The sequence below is a fragment of the Leguminivora glycinivorella genome, chromosome 10 (genome assembly GCF_023078275.1).
Source record: "Leguminivora glycinivorella isolate SPB_JAAS2020 chromosome 10, LegGlyc_1.1, whole genome shotgun sequence".
In the NCBI taxonomy this organism is placed as follows: Eukaryota; Metazoa; Arthropoda; class Insecta; order Lepidoptera; family Tortricidae; genus Leguminivora; species Leguminivora glycinivorella.
Genome location: NC_062980.1, coordinates 18,733,551 through 18,757,397, shown reverse-complemented (window position 1 = coordinate 18,757,397; position 23,847 = coordinate 18,733,551). Strand labels below are relative to the sequence as shown.

At 38.5% G+C, this 23,847-nt stretch overlaps 1 protein-coding gene across 1 annotated transcript in view; it reads right to left on the bottom strand.

The window, feature by feature from the left end:
• Positions 1 to 22,398, bottom strand: part of LOC125230415 — a 42,861-nt gene extending 20,463 nt beyond the window's left edge. Inside the window, exon 1 of the mRNA XM_048135553.1 lies at positions 22,336 to 22,398. Coding sequence (XP_047991510.1) covers positions 22,336 to 22,398 — 63 coding nt within the window. The remainder of the gene's footprint in view (positions 1 to 22,335) is intronic.
• Positions 22,399 to 23,847: the final 1,449 nt, after the last annotated feature.

Sequence of the window (23,847 nt, the reverse complement as noted above, 5' to 3'; positions counted from 1 at the left end):
ATATAATACATATTTACAGCGTCTTTTATGTATTTATGTATAGGTACGAAACAGACAACTTTTTTTGACAGCTCTTCAAATCTCAGCGGTAAAATAAAACACGATATATTGTCTCTGTTATCGGTAGGTATGTCATATTAATGAAAATTTCTGAAATAGAAATTAACGTAGTTATTACGCAACTTCTTTTCCAAAGTTCTTTTAAAATCAAATTATTTTAAACATAGAGATAATCAAAAAGCCGCTCCGATACCAATAAAAAAGTCTCCCGGAAGGCGATTTTTGAATCTCGCATACGGGATTTTGTCACTAAAATACCGGTTCAAAACGGTGACTTGCCACCGTGACAATTTTCTGAATTCGAACGCGTGAGACTCAAAAATCCGCCCGCTGGTCCGTCGGAGTTTGAATTTCTGATGTTGACGAATCAATATTGCATTTGTCTTGACAATTTCTGATGTTGAGCGGTCAAAGCCCACTATGATGCTTGTACTAGCATCCAAAACATAAAGAAGGTAGTACAGTTTTCCTGGTTTTTACTGACTAGTTATATTCGATACCTAACTTAATTTTCTTCTTTAACCTAGCGTTTTCCCGGCCTAGCGCCAGGGTCCGCTTTCCTGCTCAATATTCTCTACTTTGCCCGGTCTTTGGCAGCCTGAGGTGTGAGATTGTTCTCCAGCACGGGAAGCATGGTCGCGCGATAGACGATAAAATAGCAGGCCGTCCCTATCGCACTATTTGTAAGTGCGATAGGGACAGCCTGATATTTTATCGTCTATCGCGCGACCATGCTTCCCGTGCTGCATGTCCGCTTGTCCGCTGCCACGACGTGACTTAATAAACAAAATAAATAAAAAAATAAATAAAAAGTCGTTTGCACGAACACCGACGGTACGGCTTTATTGTTATATTATATCGTCTATTGTATTAATTACAAATATCCATTCGAGTAATTAGCCTAATGACACGTTTGTCCGTTCGACACCTGTCGCTGTCAGGCCGGCGGCAATAACTAAATCATTCAAGCTCTAAACAGTAAAATCAATATGGTTCTATTATACTAATATGGTTCCTACGAGCTTTTGGAATTTATTGATAGATTTTTAGAGAGATGTCTTGTTTATTGGTTTTTGATCAATATTTATAATTTTGTGAATCTACATTGAATCTATTGCAGGGCGGATTATAGGCCGTGAAAGGGTAACAGACTACAGAAAATCTGGCAACTTCCTCGGTAGGTATCATGCAGCATTACGATACAGCGCGGAAACGCCGCCAGCATCCTTGGTTGCATAAGAGCATATTTTAAATTTGAACTCGCTACTAAATTGTGTTTGCTCAGTCTTAGTGCCTAAATGTACAATTTTCTCATGTATAGGTAACTAGCTTTTTCCCGCGGCTTCGCTCGCGTTAGAAAGAGACATAAAGTAGCATATGTCACTCTCCATCCCTTCAACTATCTCACCTTAAAAATTCACGCCAATTCGTCGCTCCGTTTTGCCGTGAAAGACGGACAAACAAACAGACACACACTTTCCCATTTATAATACTAGCTTTGCCCGCGGCTTACATGCGTTGAAAGTAATAACAAAAAGTAGCCTATGTCACTCTCCATCCCTTCAACTATCTCCACTTAAAAAAAACATGCCAATTCGTCGCTCCGTTTTGCCGTGAAAGACGGACAAGCAAACAGACACACACACTTTCCCATTTATAATATTAGTTTGGGTTAGTATGGATTACATGATTGTACCTAAAGCTTTTTGCAGTTTCAGTACACGGAATAAAAACTGATAAATCAGACTACATATAAAATAACCGCCGCCAGTAGTACATTATCTGCAACATTTTAATGCGAATAATCTTTGAAATTCAGACTCATACTGCACATTCGTCTTTTTCTAATTGTATGAGGGCCACTTGCACCAACGAAGATGGAGGGTTAACCCACCATTTTATACATGACAGGAATTTGACAGATGACAGCCAGCTAACCCTGAGTTAAGTGGTTGGTGCAAGTGGGCCTTACTGACATAAGAACGGGTAGCAGTGGCGGCTGGTGAAAATTTCTGCTAGGCAACATCAAAGCAAAAGGAAATCTATGTTCAACATTAGGTACTTTACTAGTAACTAATTTTAGGCAAGCCGGTGGGAATCGGCTTGTATGGACCAGCCGCTGCTGACGGGTAGTCTATCTCGCGGCGACATAATCGGGCTAGTCACGTGCTAGCCCTGCTATCTGTTGCATACTGTAATTACTGTATGTTGTCTGTTGGCGAATGACATTCCTAAATTCGGGGATCAGTTTTGGATGAGTTGTTTTTAGCTCTAGAATTAAAGTGACGTAAGTCCGTTTTCATATTATCCGATCCGATATCGGACGTCGGAAGGATTTCAATGGAAAAAATCCAAGATGGCTCATGTAATGTATGGGATATCGGTTCGACATCCGATATCGGATCGGATAATGTGAAAACGCACTAAGCAAGGTGCTGATATTTACATGTATATTATACCACGAAAAGTAGACCAGGTATACCTGTATTACTTAAAGTTAAGCTTCTTGAACCTCTAACGTGATTATTATTTGTAACATCATATCAAGCCTTTTTTTACAGAATTTATATATCTATTTAAAATGACCAAAAAAACTTAAACTAATAAAAGTTAGTATATTAACTTTATTTATTATATTACTTAAGTAATATGTAGTTGGTGAATTTTTGTGTAATACTAGTGTGTAAAAAATCAAGACAAACATTTTAGAAAACAGATTTTACATCTGAAGACCCTACAATTTCTCTACAAGGTGTTTCTACAATTTGCATTTATTGATTTTACCGATCGATTGCACTGGCCTAAAAACTACAGTGCAACAACTTCAAAGCGGTTTGTTTAACTGCACGGGAAGCATGGTCGCGCGATAGATGATAAAATAGCAGGCCGTCCCTATCGCACTATTTGTAAGTGCGATAGGGACGGCCTGATATTTTATCGTCTATCGCGCGACCATGCTTCCCGTGCTGATTTGAGTAAAATATTCATATAGCGCGGTAGTTTCAGCCATTGATCGCAATGTAACTAGTTTATTTACAGGCATTTTTGCTCGATGTAAAACGAACGTATTGCCTTTCTTTGTACCTAAGACCTAAATCCATACTCCCTGATGTAATAAGTGTTACAAAACGGTCAATAATAGCAAACACTTTTACATGATATAGTATAAATTCGCTTTTCGGTGAAGGAAAACATCGTGAGGAAACCGGACTAACTCCAATAAGGTCTAGTTACCCTTCCGGTTGGAAGGTCAGATGGCAGTCGCTTTCGTAAAACTAGTGACTATGCCAAAATCTTGGGATTAGTTGTCTTGGGAGTTGTTGTGAAAGGGGACCCCAGGCTCCCATGAGCCTTGGCGTGTGCCGGGATAACGCAAGGAGGATGATGATGATGATGAGTAGGTATAAAAGATGCTATTCATTATTTGCATTGATGAGTATTTTACTGGTACTTGTCCATTCATGTACGCCTCGTTGCATTCATATTATACTAGCTTTTGCCCGCGGCTTCGCTCGCGTTAGAAAGAGACAAAAAGTAGCCTATGTCACTCTCCATCCCTTCAACTATCTGCAATTAAAAAATCACGTCAAGTCGTCGCTCCGTTTTGCCGTGAAAGACGGACACTCTATTTAATATAGAAAACATTGTAAAACACGGAAAATTGACGAGTTATATTTGCCCCCCGGTTGATATTTGCCCGCTGTACCTTATGTACTAATTTTGGTACAACCATCCTTTGGCCCGAGCCACCATTACGACTTGCTAAACGTATCTTATTCAGCGAAGGTTGAACTTAACGACCCTGCAGCTCGTGCCGTCGTGCCGAACCGGTTTTTGCCGAGGGCTATCCACGAAAATGGAGGTTTTTTGGGCCTTGCAATAACGTGCCAGAATTTACTACGTTTATTTTGGTAACTAGTATAATTTAGGAATATTTTGATAAAAAATATAAAATTAAAAATATATTTATTAACATGGTACACGTTCGCTGTAATACATTTTGTTTAATCACGAAAAAATAAGGTGAAATGTTTGAAAAGCTTTTCAATTTTTGAAATAAATTCAGCTTGTAGAGTTTATGAAAAATCATTGTTTAATAGGCGTACTTTTTCGTAGCAGCAGATAGAAAATGTCAGTAACAATTTGTTATCTCTAGTAAACATATTGTGTTGATTTTTTGAACGACTAACAAAACACCAATTTATTTACTCGCACTAAACTGGTTGGCAACTTGGCACTTGTGAACTTATTTGCTCAGATGCCGGATAAGCTACTGGGTGGGTTGTTAGGGTTGCCAACTTTTTTTTAGGGAAATATAGTATTTTAGAAAATTCCATCTAAAAAATATAGTACACCGAAATAAAATATAGTACGGTACACATAATCGATAACCAAGTCGTAGAGATCGTTCTTTCTGTCCACGCTAAGGGGCTCCATTCGGTTTTCATCAATTTTTGACAAGTTTTGTGTTGCATTGGTTCTCTTATTTAAGTATCGTCGAAAGTTGTATGGCCGAATATCACTTCCCAGCTCACGTTTCGCGCAATTTTATTCCGCCGAATGTTCATTTCCCAAGTTATTGTTTTATTTGCCAAGCTCACATTTACCAACTTAACATTTGACCTTTTTTAAAAAAGCAAACTTTCATGTTGTCGAATGTTTTACTTAGCGTAATATATAACTAGTTTATTTATTGTATGTAATGTACCAAATGTTTTATTGAACACCAACAATATATATGGCGTATTTCGAAAAATATGCAATACTAGCTTTTACCCGCGGCTTCGCCCGCGTAATAAAAGTATTCTTATTGAAACGTTTACAAAAAATAAGATTTTCATTTGGATCCTTAGGTTTCTTTGTAGGTACAGATGTCCGCGATTATTTCGATTAAGGTAAAGCGGGGCCATTCTCGACTGGAGGGCCATTGTAACTGATCTATTTGCTATACGGTCCGGGTTTGGCTGACTGTACCTTACACATATTACTATTGCTTTAAAATAAATTCTTGCAATGATTGTAGAATTGTTACAAAGCGACCACAGCGTAGGTACGAATATGTATGTATTTTACCTATTTAAATATTTATACTGGGGAAACTTCATACAACCCACATAGCCAGTATCTCGACGCTATGGTCGGTAGGGTAGAAAGTACTTCCTTGCATTATCGCTTACAATTTTTTCCATTTTGCTTATACTTATTGCAAACGTAAACATATAAAAGGCAAGCAAGCAACGATCTTCTTACAGCACGGCAAGCAAGCAACGATCTCCTTACAGCACATTGAATGTAATAGTTATTACGGATGCAGGATAGATAGATAGATACATTTATTGGTACTAATCATACACCGTCAAACACTGTTACAATTATGTAAAAAATAAACTATACTCGCCGATGCCTACTTACTAATACCTTCCCACTGAGCCACCTGCATTTTACACTGCCTTGATATCGATTGCCGACCGATTATTCCGACCCCAATCCCTATTCTTATCTCTATCTTTGTCCCCGTCCCCGTCCCCGTCCCCGTCCGTCCCCGTCCCTGTCCCTGCCCCTGTCCCTGTCCCTGTCCCTGTCCCTGTCCCTGTCCCTGTCCCTATCCCTGTCCCTAACCCTATCCCGTTCCTGTCCCTGTCCCTGTCCCTATCCCTGGCCCTGTCCCTGTCCTTGCCCCTGTCAAATTATCATGCTAGGAGGTGAACTTTAAAAAATCCTTTCTTAGTGCTCCTCTAAGGAACTTCCGTGTTAATTTGAAATCTCTTGAACCAGAAGTAAAGATAAAAACTAAAGCTATACTTTTGGCTATTTTGGGTATTTTAACCCCATTGCACAACAACAGGGGAGAAAATTTCTTTTCTACCTCATTAAATTTTAAAATCGTTGTATTTATCGTGATCAGCGACCCGATAAACCATAAAAACGATACCCATATTGTGCTTTTGACTTTACCCCCTTGCACCCCTTTAGGGGTCAAATTTCTTTAGGAATCCTCCTGTGAAGTTTCGAATAAAATAGTCAAACTAATCTTGTTTCCCCATACAAACTTTGAACCCCCATTTCACCCTTTTAAGAGAAGAATTTTGAAAAATCCTTTCTTAGTGCTCCTCTACGCCATATAAGGAACCTATTATGTGCCAAATTTGAAATCTCTAGGACCAACAGTTTCGGCTGTGTGTTGATATGTCAATCAGTCAGTCAATATCTTCTTTTATATATTTAAACCCCATTGCACCACAACAGGGGAGAAGGTATTTCACTTCCGCCTCGTTAGATTTTAAAAACGTTGTGTTTATCGTGATCAGCGACCCGATAAACCATAAAAACGATACCCATATTGATTTTTTGACTTTATCACCCCCTTTTCACCCTTTTAGGGGTTAAATTTTCAAAAAACCTGAAACACGTAGTCAGTCATATGTCTTAAGGAATCTTCCTGTGAAGTTTCGAATAAAATAGTCAAACTAATCTTGTTTCCCCATACAAACTTTGAACCCCCATTTGACCCCCTTAGGAAGTGAATTTTGGAAAATTCTTTCTTAGTGCTCCTCTACACTATAAAAGGAACCTACTTGACAAATTTGACATCTCTAGGACCAGCGGTTTCGGCTGTGCGTTGATATGTCAGTCAGTCAGTCAATATCTTCTTTTTTTTTATATTTTTTTGATATTTAAACCCCATTGCACCACAACAGGGGAGAAGGTATTTCACTTCCGCCTCGTTAGATTTTAAAAACGTTGTATTTATCGTGATCAGCGACCCGATAAACCATAAAAACGATACCCATATTGATTTTTTGACTTTATCACCCCCTTTTCACCCTTTTAGGGGTTAAATTTTCAAAAAACCTGAAACACGTATTCAGTCATATGTCTTAAGGAATCTTCCTGTGAAGTTTCGAATAAATTAGTCAAACTAATCTTGTTTCCCCATACAAACTTTGAACCCCCATTTAACCCCCTTAGGAGGTGAATTTTGGAAAATCCTTTCTTAGTGCTCCTCTACACTATATAGGGAACCTACGTGCCAAAGGGCCTGGCCGGACTGCCATGGTAAAATCGCCCCTGGCTAAATATGAAATATTGATATGCAGGATTATTCGTATTATTACTACATGTACTACTACTGAATATTATGCCTCAAACTATTTCCGTTTATGAAAAAAATTAAAAAAAAGAAATTTTGTTTTTTATTTTTTTCTTTAAAACCGCGTATCCGATTGACTTGTTCTTTGGATATTTTATAGATATATTAGGGATACATCAATTAAAAAAGAATGAACTTCCTGACTTTTTGTTAAGCACATTTTTTTTTTTATTTATGTTTTAAATAAAAAATTTTTACCACATACGAGTTAGCGACACCTACTATATTTTCATATAATAATCGCGATTTTATACTCTATTACATATATTTTTATCAAAAATATTAGTTTGGATCAACAATGTCAAAATAAGTTATTTATGTATTATTACCCTTTAGTACTTAGTACGTTGCTCCTGGAAAGTGATGTATGAAAATTTTGGCATAATTAATGAAGGATTTTTTTTAATTGGGATATGTACATTATAGGCCGAAGTTATTTTTCATCAACCCTCCCTACCCCTCCCCCCTCTGCGTCACCCCTTTACCCTCCCTTAAAGAGCCCAAAATGCGGTTTTTCTAAATTATTGACAAAACCGTTAAAGATACAGAAAAAACGTGTAGCAACAAAATAATCCTTAATAAATTTACTACAAATCTCTCATTAACACTTTAGTGCTAGCTCTTATAGTTTTCGCGTGATCCGTCACGAAAGTTGGTCCTTGCTGCAATTTTCTTTAAAGAATATTAAAGTGTTCTCCCAAAATGCTTACGAAATCGTCGAAATTTGTTTGATACGACTAAAATATTGTAAACTAAGGGGATAAATCACTACCATGGATGGGACTTGAACTCACGGCTTCTGAATAGAAACTCGAGGGCTCTACCAACTGAGCCACCAAAAGCTCATCTCTAGTTAGCGAATCTTTCAGCTTTCTACTATATGAATCAATGGTACCCCTAGCGTTATTTATCTATCATATCTATCAATCTAGAGGCCGTGAGTTCAAGTCCCGCCCATGGTAGTGATTTTTTCCCCTGAAATTAATTCTTGAGTTTATAATATTTTAGTACTATCAAACCGACGATTTCGTAAACATTTAAGGAGAAAACTTTTCATTCATTAAAGAAAATTGAAGAAAGGAGCAACTTTCGTGACGGATTGCGCGAAAACTATAAGTGCTAGCACTAAAGTGTTTATGAGAGATTTGTAGTAAATTTATTAAGGATTACTTCGTTCCTACACGCTTTTTCTGTATGTTAATCGGTTTTGTCAGAAATCGAGAAAAATCGCATTTTCGGCTCTTTAAGGGGGGGTAGATGGGTGACGCAGAGGGGGGAGGGGTGGGGAGGGTTGATGAAAAATAACTTCGGCCTATAATTTACATATCCTAATTAAAAAAAAAATCTTCCATTAATTATGCCAAAATTTTCATACATCACTTTCCAGGAGCAACGTACTAAGTACTAAAGGGTAATAATACATAAATAACTTATTTTGACATTGTTGATCCAAACTAATATTTTTGATAAAAATATATGTAATAGAGTATAAAATCGCGATTATTATATGAAAATATAGTAGGTGTCGCTAACTCGTATGTGGTAAAAAAAAAAAAAATTTAAACATCAATTTAAAAAAAAATGTACTTAACAAAAAGTCAGGAAGTTCATTTTTTTAATTGATGTATCCCCAATATATCTATAAAATATCCAAAGAACAAGTTAATCGGATACGCGGTTTTAAAGAAAAAAAAAAAACAAAATTTCTTTTTTTAATTTTTTTCATAAACGGAAATAGTTTGAGGCATAATATTCAGTAGTAGTACATGTAGTAACAATACGAATAATCCTGCATATCAATATTTCATATTTAGCCAGGGGCGATTTTACCATGGCAGTCCGGCCAGGCCCTTTGAAATCTCTAGGACCAGCGGTTTCGGCTGTGCGTTGATATGTCAGTCAGTCAGTCAGCTTCTTCTTTTATATGTTTAGATTGAGTCTTCTATCACTTTCTAAATGTATTGACAGGTGTGCAATTTTTACTTACGTACCTATTAATTAATATTCTTAATATTGTCTTCGGTTACCGCGATAGTTACTCATGAAATAAAACTATGATGCGATTTAATCCGTTTCCATAGTTTTATTTAATATTCTTAATTTCAATAGTTACCTACTTACTTTTTTTACAAGACCCATATAAAAAAATACCCATATTATAAGTACTTATATTTTTTATGAAATTTGATATTCATGAAATAAAACTATGGAAACGGATTAAATCGCGTATAATGAATTTAAAATACATCCCGACGTTTCGAACTCTTTACAGCGTTCGTGGTCAACGGGTGACGCTGTAAAGAGTTCGAAACGTCGGGATGTATTTTAAATTCATTATACGCGATTTAATCCGTTTCCATAGTTTTATTTCATGAGTAACTATCGCGGTAACCGAAGACAATATTAAATTTGATATTGTTTTAAAAACATTTTTACTTCAATGAAATCTAGACTTTTATAAAAATGCAAAAGCGATTTTAATTTTAAACTAATTAAGGCAAAAATTTTGACCAAAGAACCAGTTTCGGTCCTAAAATAGTTCAACTTTGATGCTAAATATCACAGAATCAATGAGCTGTGAAGTAGGTACCTAATTATGGCATGCTAGTTTGTTTAAAGACGATTCTGTTAATATGATATGCTTCAGAAACTATCGTAATATTCATAATAGCAATGGATTCAAATCGAAGCTCATCGGATAGAGAATCCCCTTAAGAAATGTCGTTTTTTAATATATCATGGAAAAAATACAAATGTTTGCCAACCACAGTGGCTTTATACGTAACTGCAATATTTGCAGGATAGAACGAAGTAATGAAATGTACAGTGAAGGTTAAATATGTATAAGAGCGGAGCGAGCGCGAAATTTTTTTCATTATCAAAAATTCAAAACGCCGCTCCTGGCGGTTTGACCCTAGTGTAAATTCGCCAATTGCCAATTTGGCATGGACCCCAAAAATATAGTACTTTTGCGTACTATATATGCTTCATATAGAATATAGTACGCTGGGCCAAAATATAGTACAGTACTATATTATATAGTACGGTTGGCAACCCTATGGGTTGTGGCCATGCAAGTAATGCACCATTTTTAGGGTTCCGTAGTCAACTAGGATAATCTAAGTGACCGTTAGCACTAGAAAGCTGAAATTTAGTACCAATATGTATTATAACATTTTTTATTAGGGTACCCCCTACACGGAAAGTGGGGTGTGATTTTTTTTTTCATTTCAACCTTAACGTTTGATATATTGTCGGATAGGTATTTAAAAATGAATACGGGTTTACGTAAATAATTTTTTGATATTGTAAATATTTTCGGAATGAATTGTTCCAAAAGTTAAAAAAAAAAACGTGGGGATACTCCTCTTACTTTTTATTTAAATCATAAGTTTAAAAAATACGAAGAAAAAAATCGCAAACGTAGAACTTTATAAGAATTATAAGTAAAGACTTTCTAGGAAAATTATTTTGAACTTGATAGGTTGAACAGTTTTTGAAAACGAAACGAAATTGAAACTACGGAACTCTACACTGAGCGTAGCCCAACACGCTCTTGGCCGGTTTTTATCTGGTAGTGAATGTGTTAAAAATTGTCTTAAGTTGTCAGCAATCGCGAGCACAGCTGGTTTCCGTGCGACCTGGGGGCGTAGCCAACGTGCTAAACGTCTACGATAGGTACGTAGCCGCGCCAAAGAGAAGCGATAGAGAGACACAACAACGTGTTTCGTTGCCACAGTACAAGTGATTGTCACCTTGACTATGACGGCTGGCTAGAAAATATTCTCGTGTTCTGGAAATTTCAGAGTCATTTTCACACTTGAAGTCACATAGATACATCATCATCATAAGTAGTAGAACGGCAGCGTTTTCCATGGCCGTGTAAGCCAATACGGGAGCAGCAAACGCGACCACAAGCCATGCAAGTGTAATGTGCCCGTGCGAATAGATACAGTCAACCAATTGGAACCCTAGGCCACTGTAGAACTATGTCAAAGTGACGTTATAAATCAGATTGTAAGAAATCTCTTACTGCTTGTCATTTTGACATGGTTCTAGAGTGGCCTAGGGTTCCAATTGGTTGACTGTACATAAAATACTCTTTATTGGCCCACTTCAGCAAAATATACAGTGAAGAGTTGGTGACAAGACAAGACGATTGATTAAAAGCAAGTGGGCATTTTCGCGAGAACAATCACCAAAAATATTTTTTATGTTTTTATGTTTTTCCTACTCAGAATCACGAGCCCTTTCGATCCACGGCAAAAAACAGGAGACAAGAAAATGGTCCCAAAATTTTCTATTATTTTGTATACTTTCCACTTTGTAACCGCTGTACAAAGTGTTTGAAAAATGGTAACAAAGTGGAAAAATTAAGTTTGGGACGTTTTTCTTTAACTAGTAGGATGAACGTAAGGGCTCGTGATTCTGGTAGGAAAAACATTAAATTTACCTATTTAAAAAAAAAAAAAGGTTTTGAATCTTTTTTCGCGAAAATGCCCAAGTAACTAGACAACAATATTATCATTCGCAACTACATTGTGTAAATGGAAACCGGCAACAATTAACCCAGTTTTAGAGGTCTTAACTCCCTTCATAAAGTGCCATTAATATACAAACTACAAGATAAAGTAGAAAGTGGTGAGAGAAACAAACATTTTAGATGAAACTGAAACGAAAACGAAGTCGGTTTTTTATATGAACGTAGCGTTTGTTTTCCTCCTGCTAACATTTAATTTGTTTTGATAAAATCCATACTAATATTGTAAATAGGAAAGTGTGTGTGTCTGTTTCCTTGTCCGTCCTTCGCGGCAAAACGGAGCGACAAATTGTCGTGATTTTTTTAAATGGAGATAGTTGAAGGGATGGAGAGTGACATAGGCTACTTTTTGTCTCTTTCTAACGCGAGCGAAGCCGCGGGCAAAAGCTAGTTAGATATAAATCAATCACAGCTATGCACATTGTTTTTTTTTTTGACCAATAAAACGCAAGCTGTGTGATTTGCTAGGAGAAGTTTTTATAAGTTTTTCGTCGACCGTTAAGAATGTGAATACTTAATTGACTGGCTTAACTTTCGAACTACTTTGAAGTGAAAATTATAAAAATGAAGGCCTTTTTATTTCGTCAACAAACATCAGGCGAGTCTCTTGTACAATTTAATTTCTTAAACGGCGTCGTTTGGAACTTTAACAAAGTGAAAGTTCACAATCTCTTCAGCACAGCTTTCGAAATAGGTTCAAGTATAAGAATGATATAGCTACCAAAAAAAGTAGCATTGGCCGAGCACAAGACTCGATTTAAATTACAGGTTTTGTGCCTACTACATTACCACAGTATAATAAAGAGTACTATCGTACAGTATGGCGACTCCCACTTCCCGCTGAAAATGTTGCCCATCCCCTCTCGGTTACGTCACAGTTACCGCCGGTCAAAAACGCGAACAGTCGACCTGTCATATTTCACTTATACAAGCATAGCGCGCGTTCACTTACGCGAGCTTAAACTGTGTGCTAGGAATGCGCGCCTTTCATATAGAGATATCCGAGGTGTAAGAACTAAATCTTATTTGATTATTTTGTGAGTATAGCAAAGATTATTAATAAGTTATTAACGTAACAGATCCTTCACTTGCCCGGAAAACGACAATTTCCTACGCTTTATTTAACAAATACTAATAAGTTACTACGTAAAACCACAGAATATATAATAGTACAAGTACAGATCCTTTGATGTTCACAAAACGCCGCCATTCTAATTTCTTACCTACATTAACAAACGGACCGCACGCGTGCAGACGACATTGAATTCTATTGCGCCGCGCGAAGGTCGTCGCCAGTGAATGGGCCGCGAACTCGCGGCCGCCGGCATGTACTTGTAGCGCGGTGAAAGGATCGCGGAGTGAGCCGCCCCTGGTAAAACTCAGAAGATAGGTAGGTAGGTATAAAAAACATGTAATCAGTTAATTTAACTTTTGGTACCCCGGGAAAACCGAAAAGGCGTTAATTTGCGTAAAGGTTTTCCATTCATGAAATTGAATTAGATTTCCCCCGGGAACCGAGTTAACCGAATTGTTACCATGTTGTTTTACGGGAATACTAAAAAAAGTAACGAACTCGAACGTCATATCTACATGTAAATATGCTTCTCTCCAAATAGGATGGAGCCGAACAAGTACCTACGTTTTTAATGATTTTAAACTAAGGTAATGTACCTAAGCGACTTTAATAGTACAATACAAAAATCGAAATAAGATGTCATATATTAAAGAAAAAATGACGAGCACCACCAGTGGTGAAGGCCGGATTCGAACCGGTTTGCTATGGGAACAAATCAAATTATTTTTCAAATTATTTTAACAAATATTCTGATTTGTGTTTTTTATGTAGTCACACTACTATATATAAATTAAAAATCGAAATAAGATGTCATATATTAAAGAAAAAATGACGAGCACCACCAGTGGTGAAGGCCGGATTCGAACCGGCGTCTTTTAGCAATCCGGGCCAAACGCCATCACCCCTAGGCCACCTCGCCACAGCGGAAGCCGTCGAAATTTCTCTTCTATATGTCATCTTTGTAAGACTAGGCGTCTTTGACCAACTCTAAGGGCAAGCAGTAGGTGCTTGCACCTCCTATACGAAACCTACGATGACATATAGAAGAGAAATTTCGACGGCTTCCGCTGTGGCGAGGTGGCCTAGGGGTGATGGCGTTTGGCCCGGATTGCTAAAAGACGCCGGTTCGAATCCGGCCTTCACCACTGGTGGTGCTCGTCATTTTTTCTTTAATATATGACATCTTATTTCGATTTTTAATTTATATATAGTAGTGTGACTACATAAAAAAAACACAAATCAGAATATTTGTTAAAATAATTTGATTTGTTCCCATAGTTGCGTATAGATGGCAGCACCAGTCTCTCTAGCTATATCGCAAACCTGTAAAGGTTTCGTATAGGAGGTGCAAGCACCTACTGCTTGCCCTTAGAGTTGGTCAAAGACGCCTAGTCTTACAAAGATGACATATAGAAGAGAAATTTCGACGGCTTCCGCTGTGGCGAGGTGGCCTAGGGGTGATGGCGTTTGGCCCGGATTGCTAAAAGACGCCGGTTCGAATCCGGCCTTCACCACTGGTGGTGCTCGTCATTTTTTCTTTAATATATGACATCTTATTTCGATTTTTAATTTATATATAGTAGTGTGACTACATAAAAAACACAAATCAGAATATTTGTTAAAATAATTTGATTTGTTCCCATAGTTGCGTAGATGGCGTTTGGCCCGGATTGCTAAAAGACGCCGGTTCGAATCCGGCCTTCACCACTGGTGGTGCTCGTCATTTTTCTTTAATATATGACATCTTATTTCGATTTTTAATTTATATATAGTAGTGTGACTACATAAAAAACACAAATCAGAATATTTGTTAAAATAATTTGATTTGTTCCCATAACTGAGTACAATACAAGTGCGGAAAGCAGGAAGCGCACGTGTTTCAAAACAGTATACGTAGCCGAACGCACAAACGCTCATGAAATGCTCACGATAATATCTCTTTCGTAGCTATCTATCTCTATCGCTCTTGCGTATTGGCGCGACAGAGCCAGACTACATTTTTCGGCGTTTCGGTGGCGTTTCGCCTCGCAGAAATGCCATTTGGCTACGGGGCCAGATGGCCCTCTGAATTTTCGATCTGACAAGAAATGAGACACTGTGCGCACTAGTGGCGCACTAGTGCGTAAAAGAACACCGTCTGTATTGAAATAGTGCATTACGATACAAATGCGGAAAGAAGGAAGTTCGAAACAAGTAACGACAAATTAGTTTTAAAAATATTTTCCGTTCTTGGTGAGGACTCAAAACGTTTAATTTATCAAGTAAATAAGTCTAAAAGATTAAACACTCACGGTAGAGGCACACCTCCGACACTGGTGATCAAATTTAATATAAGAAAGAGGCGCGTTCCTAGCACATATTCTAAGCTCACGTAGGTGAACGCGTACCATGCTTGTATGAGTGAGATATGACAGGTCGACGACTGTTCGCGTTTTGACAGGCGGTAACTGTAAGGTAACCGAGAGGGGGTGGGCGGCACTTTTAGTAGGGAGCGGGAGTAGCCATAGTACAGATTGTTAATACAGTACATTACGATACAAGTGCGGAAAGTAGGAAGTTCGAAACGAGTGACGACAAAATATTGTTTTATTTTTTTTCCGTTCTTAGTGAGGACTCAAAGCTTTTTTACTCTATCAAGTAAAGAAGTCTACTAGTTATTTGTTATACAAGGGGGCAAAGTTGTATTTTAACGCCGAGTGTGGAATTGAAAAACGAGCAAGTGAAAGGATTCTATAGTTGAACCACGAGCGAAGCGAGTGGTTCGAGAATAGAATCCTGAACTTGCGAGTTTTAACACACGAAAAGTAAAATACATTTGCACCCGAGTGTAACACAAAACTTTTCCTCTCACTATAGCGAGGAAACTACAACGCAAAAAATGCGTTTATCACTGCTTCCAGTAGTTCCACAGGTGGTAAATCATCTTTATTACTACCTTCACCTACTCTTATCAATTTCAAAGCAGTTAATTTGACTTTATTCAAGGTCAAATTACTTTATCCACTAGTAGATAAAATGCGTTTTTACCAGCTGGTATTAAAGGACAAAACACGTGTTTCCGAGCTAGTGAGGGGAAAAATATTAAACACTCACGGTAGAGGGCCTGATAAATTGTTAACTCTACATGTCCAAACTAATTGATAGTGGTCCGATGGGACGTGACGAATTGTCCATGGCCTATTTGGAGAATGTACTGTAATTAGATCGATACAGAATTACCGACTACCTCGAACCTTCGATTACTTATACTCAAAATGATATTTGTTCAATGTTTAATCCTGTGTAGTGAGGGGTTAACAATTTCACCACTGGCACTGAAACTTACAATTTCATGAAATGAAAATGAAAATGAAAATGAAATATTTATTTTTCAAGTAGGCATATTACAATGCGCATATGAACGTCAAATAAAGCTACGCCGGCTCTAACCCTACGCCTCAGCCTCGAGAAGATTTCAGTCCCCCCTCAGTTGGGTGGGGGGTATCCACTATGGGACCGGCAAGAAACTCGGCGGGCAACTTCTTTTCAAAACATTACATCTTATAATTAACATGCATTAAATAACAAGATACAGTTTAACATGCAAAAGTATTCATCAAAGAATATGAACAGACTAGGTACTCTATGGAAATTAATTTCAATAAATTATATTATTGCTTAATAATACGTCGTTCTTCTTCAGAGAAAACATATCAAATTGTCACAGAAGAAAAAGATAATATGAATCTCAATATCATTAAATATGTAATTTACCTACACAACATAAAATATAAAATATTTGATGTGCTTTCTTATCTGAACTGTGTCCTCTATACATAATACAATTATTTTAATTGCTATTCGTTTTTTGTAGTTTCATGTGTCCTGCCAGACATCGGATTCCGTGGGGCGAAACTTCTTGACAGCTAGGGACTTCCTATATCGATAAACTCATTTATAGATACTAGTTCTAAATACTAGTGATCACACAAAGGTTTGCTTATAAAATATTTTTTTATTAAAAGAGTATGCGCATGTGACACTGTTTGTGTTGCAGGCGTCCATAGGTTACGGCAACCGCTTTCCACCGCACCGGACCGTATGCTTGGTTGCCACCGACGTAGTATTAAAAAACATTATATAATAAAATAAGAACTCAATTTTCTTCTTCTTTTTTGAAAAGGTTTTTAAAGTTTACTCGTCACAATTTATTTCGACGCTATTTATTTTAGACGCTATGTATGAATTTCATACTGTTCTTCAGAACAATAGTTACAAAAAACACACACAATGTTGGGGGTTTTTATACATGTGCTTACTCTTGGCCAAAGGCTAGCCAGAGGCAAAGACATAGCCCACGATGGAGTGAGCTCGCCCAGAAGATGCCTGTTCACCCTTGATTTGAAGGTTGCCGGGTTATTAATAATACGTAATGAGCTAATACTATTTGGTACGTTTGTACTATACTTAATTAAAATTTCAGAAAACATTTGTACGATTAACTTGAGATGTATTTAGTTAAGAACACTGTGTGCGTAACAAAGTTTAAAGTAAAGAAGAAAACTCAAACAATTTGCTCATCTTGAACAACGAGACGGATGAAATGTTCAGAAAAAGGCACGTTTCTAATTAAAAAAAACCGGCCAAGAGCGTGTCGGGCCACGCTCAGTGTAGGGTTCCGTAGTTTTCCGTATTTTTCTCAAAAAACTACTGAACCTATCAAGTTCAAAACAATTTTCCTAGAAAGTCTTTATAAAGTTCTACTTTTGTGATTTTTTCATATTTTTTAAACATATGGTTCAAAAGTTAGAGGGGGGGGGGACGCACTTTTTTTTCCTTTAGGAGCGATTATTTCCGAAAATATTAATATTATCATAAAACGATCTTAGTAAACCCTTATTCATTTTTAAATACCTATTCAACAATATATCACACGTTGGGGTTGGAATGAAAAAAAATATCAGCCCCCACTTTACATGTAGGGGGGGTACCCTAATAAAACATTTTTTCCCATTTTTTATTTTTGCACTTTGTTGGCGTGATTGATATACATATTGGTACCAAATTTCAGCTTTCTAGTGCTGAAGGTTACTGAGATTATCCGCGGACGGACGGACTGACGGACGGACGGACGGACGGACAGACAGACTTGACGAAACTATAAGGGTTCCTAGTTGACTACGGAACCCTAAAAACCTTTTGGAACAGAATTGGGAAGTAATAGATTGATTGCTATCACAATGTTTGTACGGTCATAGATAGATAAAAGACCAGATACAGCGCAAGGCAAGCAAATAAATTTACTTACGATATTTTTTCTCATTCGGTTTCAATTGCTTTCTCACTCGGAACCAACGTATGCGTTAATAGGTAACTTGTACGTGGGCAACTAATTAAACTGTTGTAAATAAATATGTATTAGGTAATTAGCGTTCATCATAAATTCGTAATTAAATATAGAATTAAATGGTGCTGTACGGCTTTGTACTTTGCGAGTGCCATTAGGTGACGGCAATCGGGTACCATGGAATGGTGTTTGTGCTCTCGTTTGCACCGTTTTGGAAAAAACCCCGACCGCGACATAGTAGACCGATTTTCATGAAACATGGCTAAGAACGCTCCCGACTAACTTAGTTTTCAGGCAAAAAATAAATAAATCTGTAACAAGACAAATTACAACCGCGCGCGACCTTGAGCGCGTCACAGAAACGAGCCGCCGAGCGCGCCCGAAGATCTGCGCGAGCCGAACGAATCGAATAAAAGGCCGCGTCCGCGCCGCATCAAATGATATCACAGGATTGTAGCTATCGTCACGATTGTGTTCGGACGCACCTTACCCCTCTCGCGCGTTAGCCATTTATTTATAATAAATAAATTGGCTAACAAAGCGGCCCGGCGCCAGCCGGCGTAGACAACACCAACAGCAGAAACATCGACGTCGGCGCCCACCCTCGCCGTATTCCTAGTCCCAGTCCCATAAAACGGATGCCCCGGGATAGGGAATGCGGGGACTCAACCTTGCCCGCAACTATAAGGTTTTCCGTAGATAGGAAGTACCTATCAGTTTGAATGACCTGCTATGTATGAGATGTACCTATACCTAAGTACCTATCTGTAATAAATATACACGTTGACATTGGCGTTTTGTCTTACCTTACCTCCTGGTCGCCTACCCTACAAATCTAAATTGGTTCATCCGTCCGAGAGCTACGATGCCACAGACAGACACACACACAGACAGATAGACAGACACGTGAAACTTATAACACCCCGTTGTTTTTGCGTCGGGCGTTAAAATACAAATCAGCAGTTCTCGAAAAGTTTGTACAAAAATTAAGGAAAAAGTTAAATTTGTTTTTTTTATTCCTTTTTTACCATGATTTATTTCATGAATTGAGATTTTAGTAAGTTTTATTTAGTAATTAAGGTTCTCTAGTATCTATATTTTATTAATTATAACAATTATCCTGTATATATCTTACGAAAGTCGTTTTATATCACTAAATGTTGGTGGGTAAATCAACTTTTTCTTGCCTGTTATTGCCATAGTTACGGTCCCCTGAGTCACGCTGGTTTTATGCAAAATTATGCTATTTAAACTATGCCAACATGCATTTTTCTAATGTGAACAAGCCCTTTCCTTTATTTGCCATCTACAAACATGGACTACATACATGCTTGCATAATTTCAGTAGCATAATTATGCGTTAAACCAGCGTGACTCAGGGGACCGTAACCATGGCAATAACAGGCAAGAAAAAGTTGATTCACCCTGGTAACAAAATAGGATCAATTAAAATTTGCTGACGTGGCTATGTACAAACTTTTCGAGAACTGCTGAAATGGAAATATTAAGATGAATGACAATGGACAATCGGTCGATACGGATCTCACTTTATAGCATCTGTGGTGCGGGCAGACATTAATTATAGTCCTGCCCACAGTCACTGTCAGTCAGGGCTCGAGGTTGTGGTGGAAAAGTACCATCTTCATTAATTGTACTTTCTTTTCGATTCGTAATTTTTTTTATTATACATGTCACGGATTTTCCCTGTCGTTTCGATTACTTGTTTATTGAAGGATGACTTTTAGATTCCGGCTTCGCTAGCATTAGTTTTCACATTATCCGGTCCGATATCGGATGTCGGACCGACATCCCATACATTACAGACGCCATCTTGGATTTTTTCCATTGAAATCCTACCGACATCCGATATTGGATTGGATAATGTGAAAACGGACTTACGGCTACAAGATAACGGATACATAACTACAAATTGCATTAGTATCGAAAACGGCTAATACCTACCAAAAAATACAAAAGTATATTTTTTTATTCAAGTAAATTACACAATTAATTAATTAATATAAGTAAGGAAATGAAAATCATTAAATCTTCCTTTCCTTTATATTACCCGTAAAATGTAATCTCACATCGATAACCTTACAAGAAATATTTTATACACAAAATAATATAATTACATTACACACCCCGCGTGGCGACGGGTTAAGAATTTCACCACCCCCTTTCTTCCCGTGGGTGTCGTAGAAGTCGACAGTGGGATGTGAGTTAAATTGTGGCGTAGGCGAGAGGCTGCCAACCTGTCACTGCAATGTCACAATTTGGTTTTCTTTCAACCCCTTTTTGCCATGAGTGGTACTGAAACTTAGTAGTTCATGTGCTCTGCCTCCCCTTTATGGGATACAGGCGTGATTGTATGTATATACATCACACACTTGTGTCGATTTAAAACACTCCCTTCGGTCGTGTTTCAATTTATCGCCACTCGTTTCGTACCTTCTTTTTTTCGCACTTGTATCGTACGACGTTTTTCAGTACAGATGGCCCTCCGAAGTTTCGACCTGGTATATAATGAACTACTTCTCGCACTAGTGCGTAAAAGACCATCTGTATTAAAAAAGAATTGCGAATAAATCCTAATCTCAATGAAATTATTAAAATTCTTCATAACTGAAAAGTAAAATTTAGAGCCGAAAAGTTTCAGCATCCCTAACTACGTTCGCTGAAAAATGCGCTAAGTTTTGGCAGCATGACAATGAAAGCTGGTGCTCGAGAGCTCGTGCTAGCAAGATATATAATGGTATTAAAGCGACACGGTCGTTGTACCTACATTATACTTTTTAAATCAAATTTAAAAGATCCTCACATACTCTAACTTTAACAAAAACCAGTCATAGTCACTCTGTTTAACGTTAATTTCTTTTCTTTACATGTTAGTTTTTAGATAGAAGCGCTGGTAGCCTAGCGGTACGTACGTGCGACATTCGTTCCGGAGGTCGCGGGTTCGAACCCCGGCTCGCACCAATGAGTTTTTAGGAATTTATGTGCGAAATGTCATTTGATATTCGCTAGTCACTTTTCGGTGAAGGAAAACATCGTGAGGAAACTGGACTAATTCCAATACATACATACATACATACAATCAAGCCTGTACCCCATAAAAGGGTAGGCAGAGCACATGAAACTGCTAAAGTTCCATTGCCACTCTTGGCAAATAAGGGGTTGAAAGAAAACAAAACTGTGACATTGCAGTGAAAGGTTGCCAGCCTCTCGCCTACCAATTCCAATAAGGTCTAGTTTACTCTTCGGGACGAACGCACCGCCGCGATATGCCATATCACGCGATCATGACTGACATTGACATCGTTAGGTGATATCGGATTGTTGATAAAATGAATAATTAATTCTGTTTTGTCTCTTTTTAACCCCCGACGCAAAAACGAAGGGGTGTTATAAGTTTGACGTGTCTGTCTGTGTGTATGTCTGTCTGTCTGTCTGTCTGTCTGTTTGTCTGTCTGTCTGTCTGTGTGTGTGTCTGTCTGTGGCATCGTAGCTCTCGAACGGATGAACCGATTTTGATTTCGTTTTTTTTTTGTCTGAAAGCTGAGTTAGTCGGGAGTGTTCTTAGCCATGTTTCATGAAAATTGGTCCACTAGGTCGCGGTCGGGGGTTTTTCAAAATTTTAATTTTTCAGTGAAATAGTTCAAATCTGCCGGATTCCCCAACTATGTAAGTTAACTTGCATTCGCAAGTTCCTCTTATTATGCATACTCTGAAAGTTCCTTGCATGCATGTGCTGTTGAAGTTTAACTCATCTTGAGCCCAGTTCAATATTGTCCAACAGTGAACACCGAGCTTATTTGAAACCTAGGATATACGCTCAAAGATTGAAATTCTATTGGAAAATGCCTGTCGAAGTTGCCCAGTGCATGAACATTCTGATTAGGTGAAATTATTCCTTTGCGTCCATTTATACCGTAAAATAACTTTCTCTGTATTGTTGAATGCATTTAGATTTCCCACTGATCGAACAGGGCTCATGTCTAAAGCTAAGTTTTCACTGGTGTTCTTGAAATCTGACGGCCCCGTAGACGAATGGCATTTCTGCGACTCGAAACGAAAACGAAACGCCGCGAAAGGTAGTCTGGCTCTGTCGCGCCAGTACGCAAGAGCGATAGAGATAGACGAGCGTTTCGTTTCGTGAGCGTTTGTGCCATCCAGCTACGTACCCAGAAATCGAAGGTTCGATTTCGTCGCATCGCCGTCGCGTGCCCGTCGTCCAAGCAGGCCATGGCGTGATCGTCGACTATTTACTAACCGATTTGCCTCCGTCTTCTCGCTTTGTGTTGTCCATGTCGCCTCGTCCTTAAAGCTGCTTTTCTTCTTTCCCAATGATTCTCATCTGCAATAAAACAAACGAATTACTGTCTAACCCGGTTGAGACATGTAGGTACAACATACTAGTAGTGCTTTTTATTTTATTTTACGAGTATATAACTTACAAAACATAATAGTAAAAATTAAAATTTTGAAAAAACCCCCGACCGCGACATAGTGGACCGATTTTCATGAAACATGGCTAAGAACACTCCCGACTAACTCAGCTTTCAAACAAAAAAAACTAAATCGAAATCGGTTCACCCGTTCGGGAGCTACGGTGCCACAGACAGACACACACACAGACAAACAGACAGACAGACAGACAGACAGACAGACAGACAGACAGACAGACAGACAGACAGACAGACAGACAGACAGACAGACAGACAGACAGACAGACAAGACAGACAGACAGACAGACAGACAGACAGACAGACAGACAGACAGACAGACAGACAGACAGACAGACAGACAGACAGACAGACAGACAGACAGACAGACAGACAGACAGACAGACAGACAGACAGACAGACAGACAGACAGACAGACAGACAGACAGACAGACAGACAGACAGACAGACAGACAGACAGACAGACAGACAGACAGACAGACAGACAGACAGACAGACAGACAGACAGACAGACAGACAGACAGACAGACAGACAGACAGACAGACAGACAGACAGACAGACAGACAGACAGACAGACAGACAGACAGACAGACAGACAGACAGACAGACAGACAGACAGACAGACAGACAGACAGACAGACAGACAGACAGACAGACAGACAGACAGACAGACAGACAGACAGACAGACAGACAGACAGACAGACAGACAGACAGACAGACAGACAGACAGACAGACAGACAGACAGACAGACAGACAGACAGACAGACAGACAGACAGACAGACAGACAGACAGACAGACAGACAGACAGACAGACAGACAGACAGACAGACAGACAGACAGACAGACAGACAGACAGACAGACAGACAGACAGACAGACAGACAGACAGACAGACAGACAGACAGACAGACAGACAGACAGACAGACAGACAGACAGACAGACAGACAGACAGACAGACAGACAGACAGACAGACAGACAGACAGACAGACAGACAGACAGACAGACAGACAGACAGACAGACAGACAGACAGACAGACAGACAGACAGACAGACAGACAGACAGACAGACAGACAGACAGACAGACAGACAGACAGACAGACAGACAGACAGACAGACAGACAGACAGACAGACAGACAGACAGACAGACAGACAGACAGACAGACAGACAGACAGACAGACAGACAGACAGACAGACAGACAGACAGACAGACAGACAGACAGAC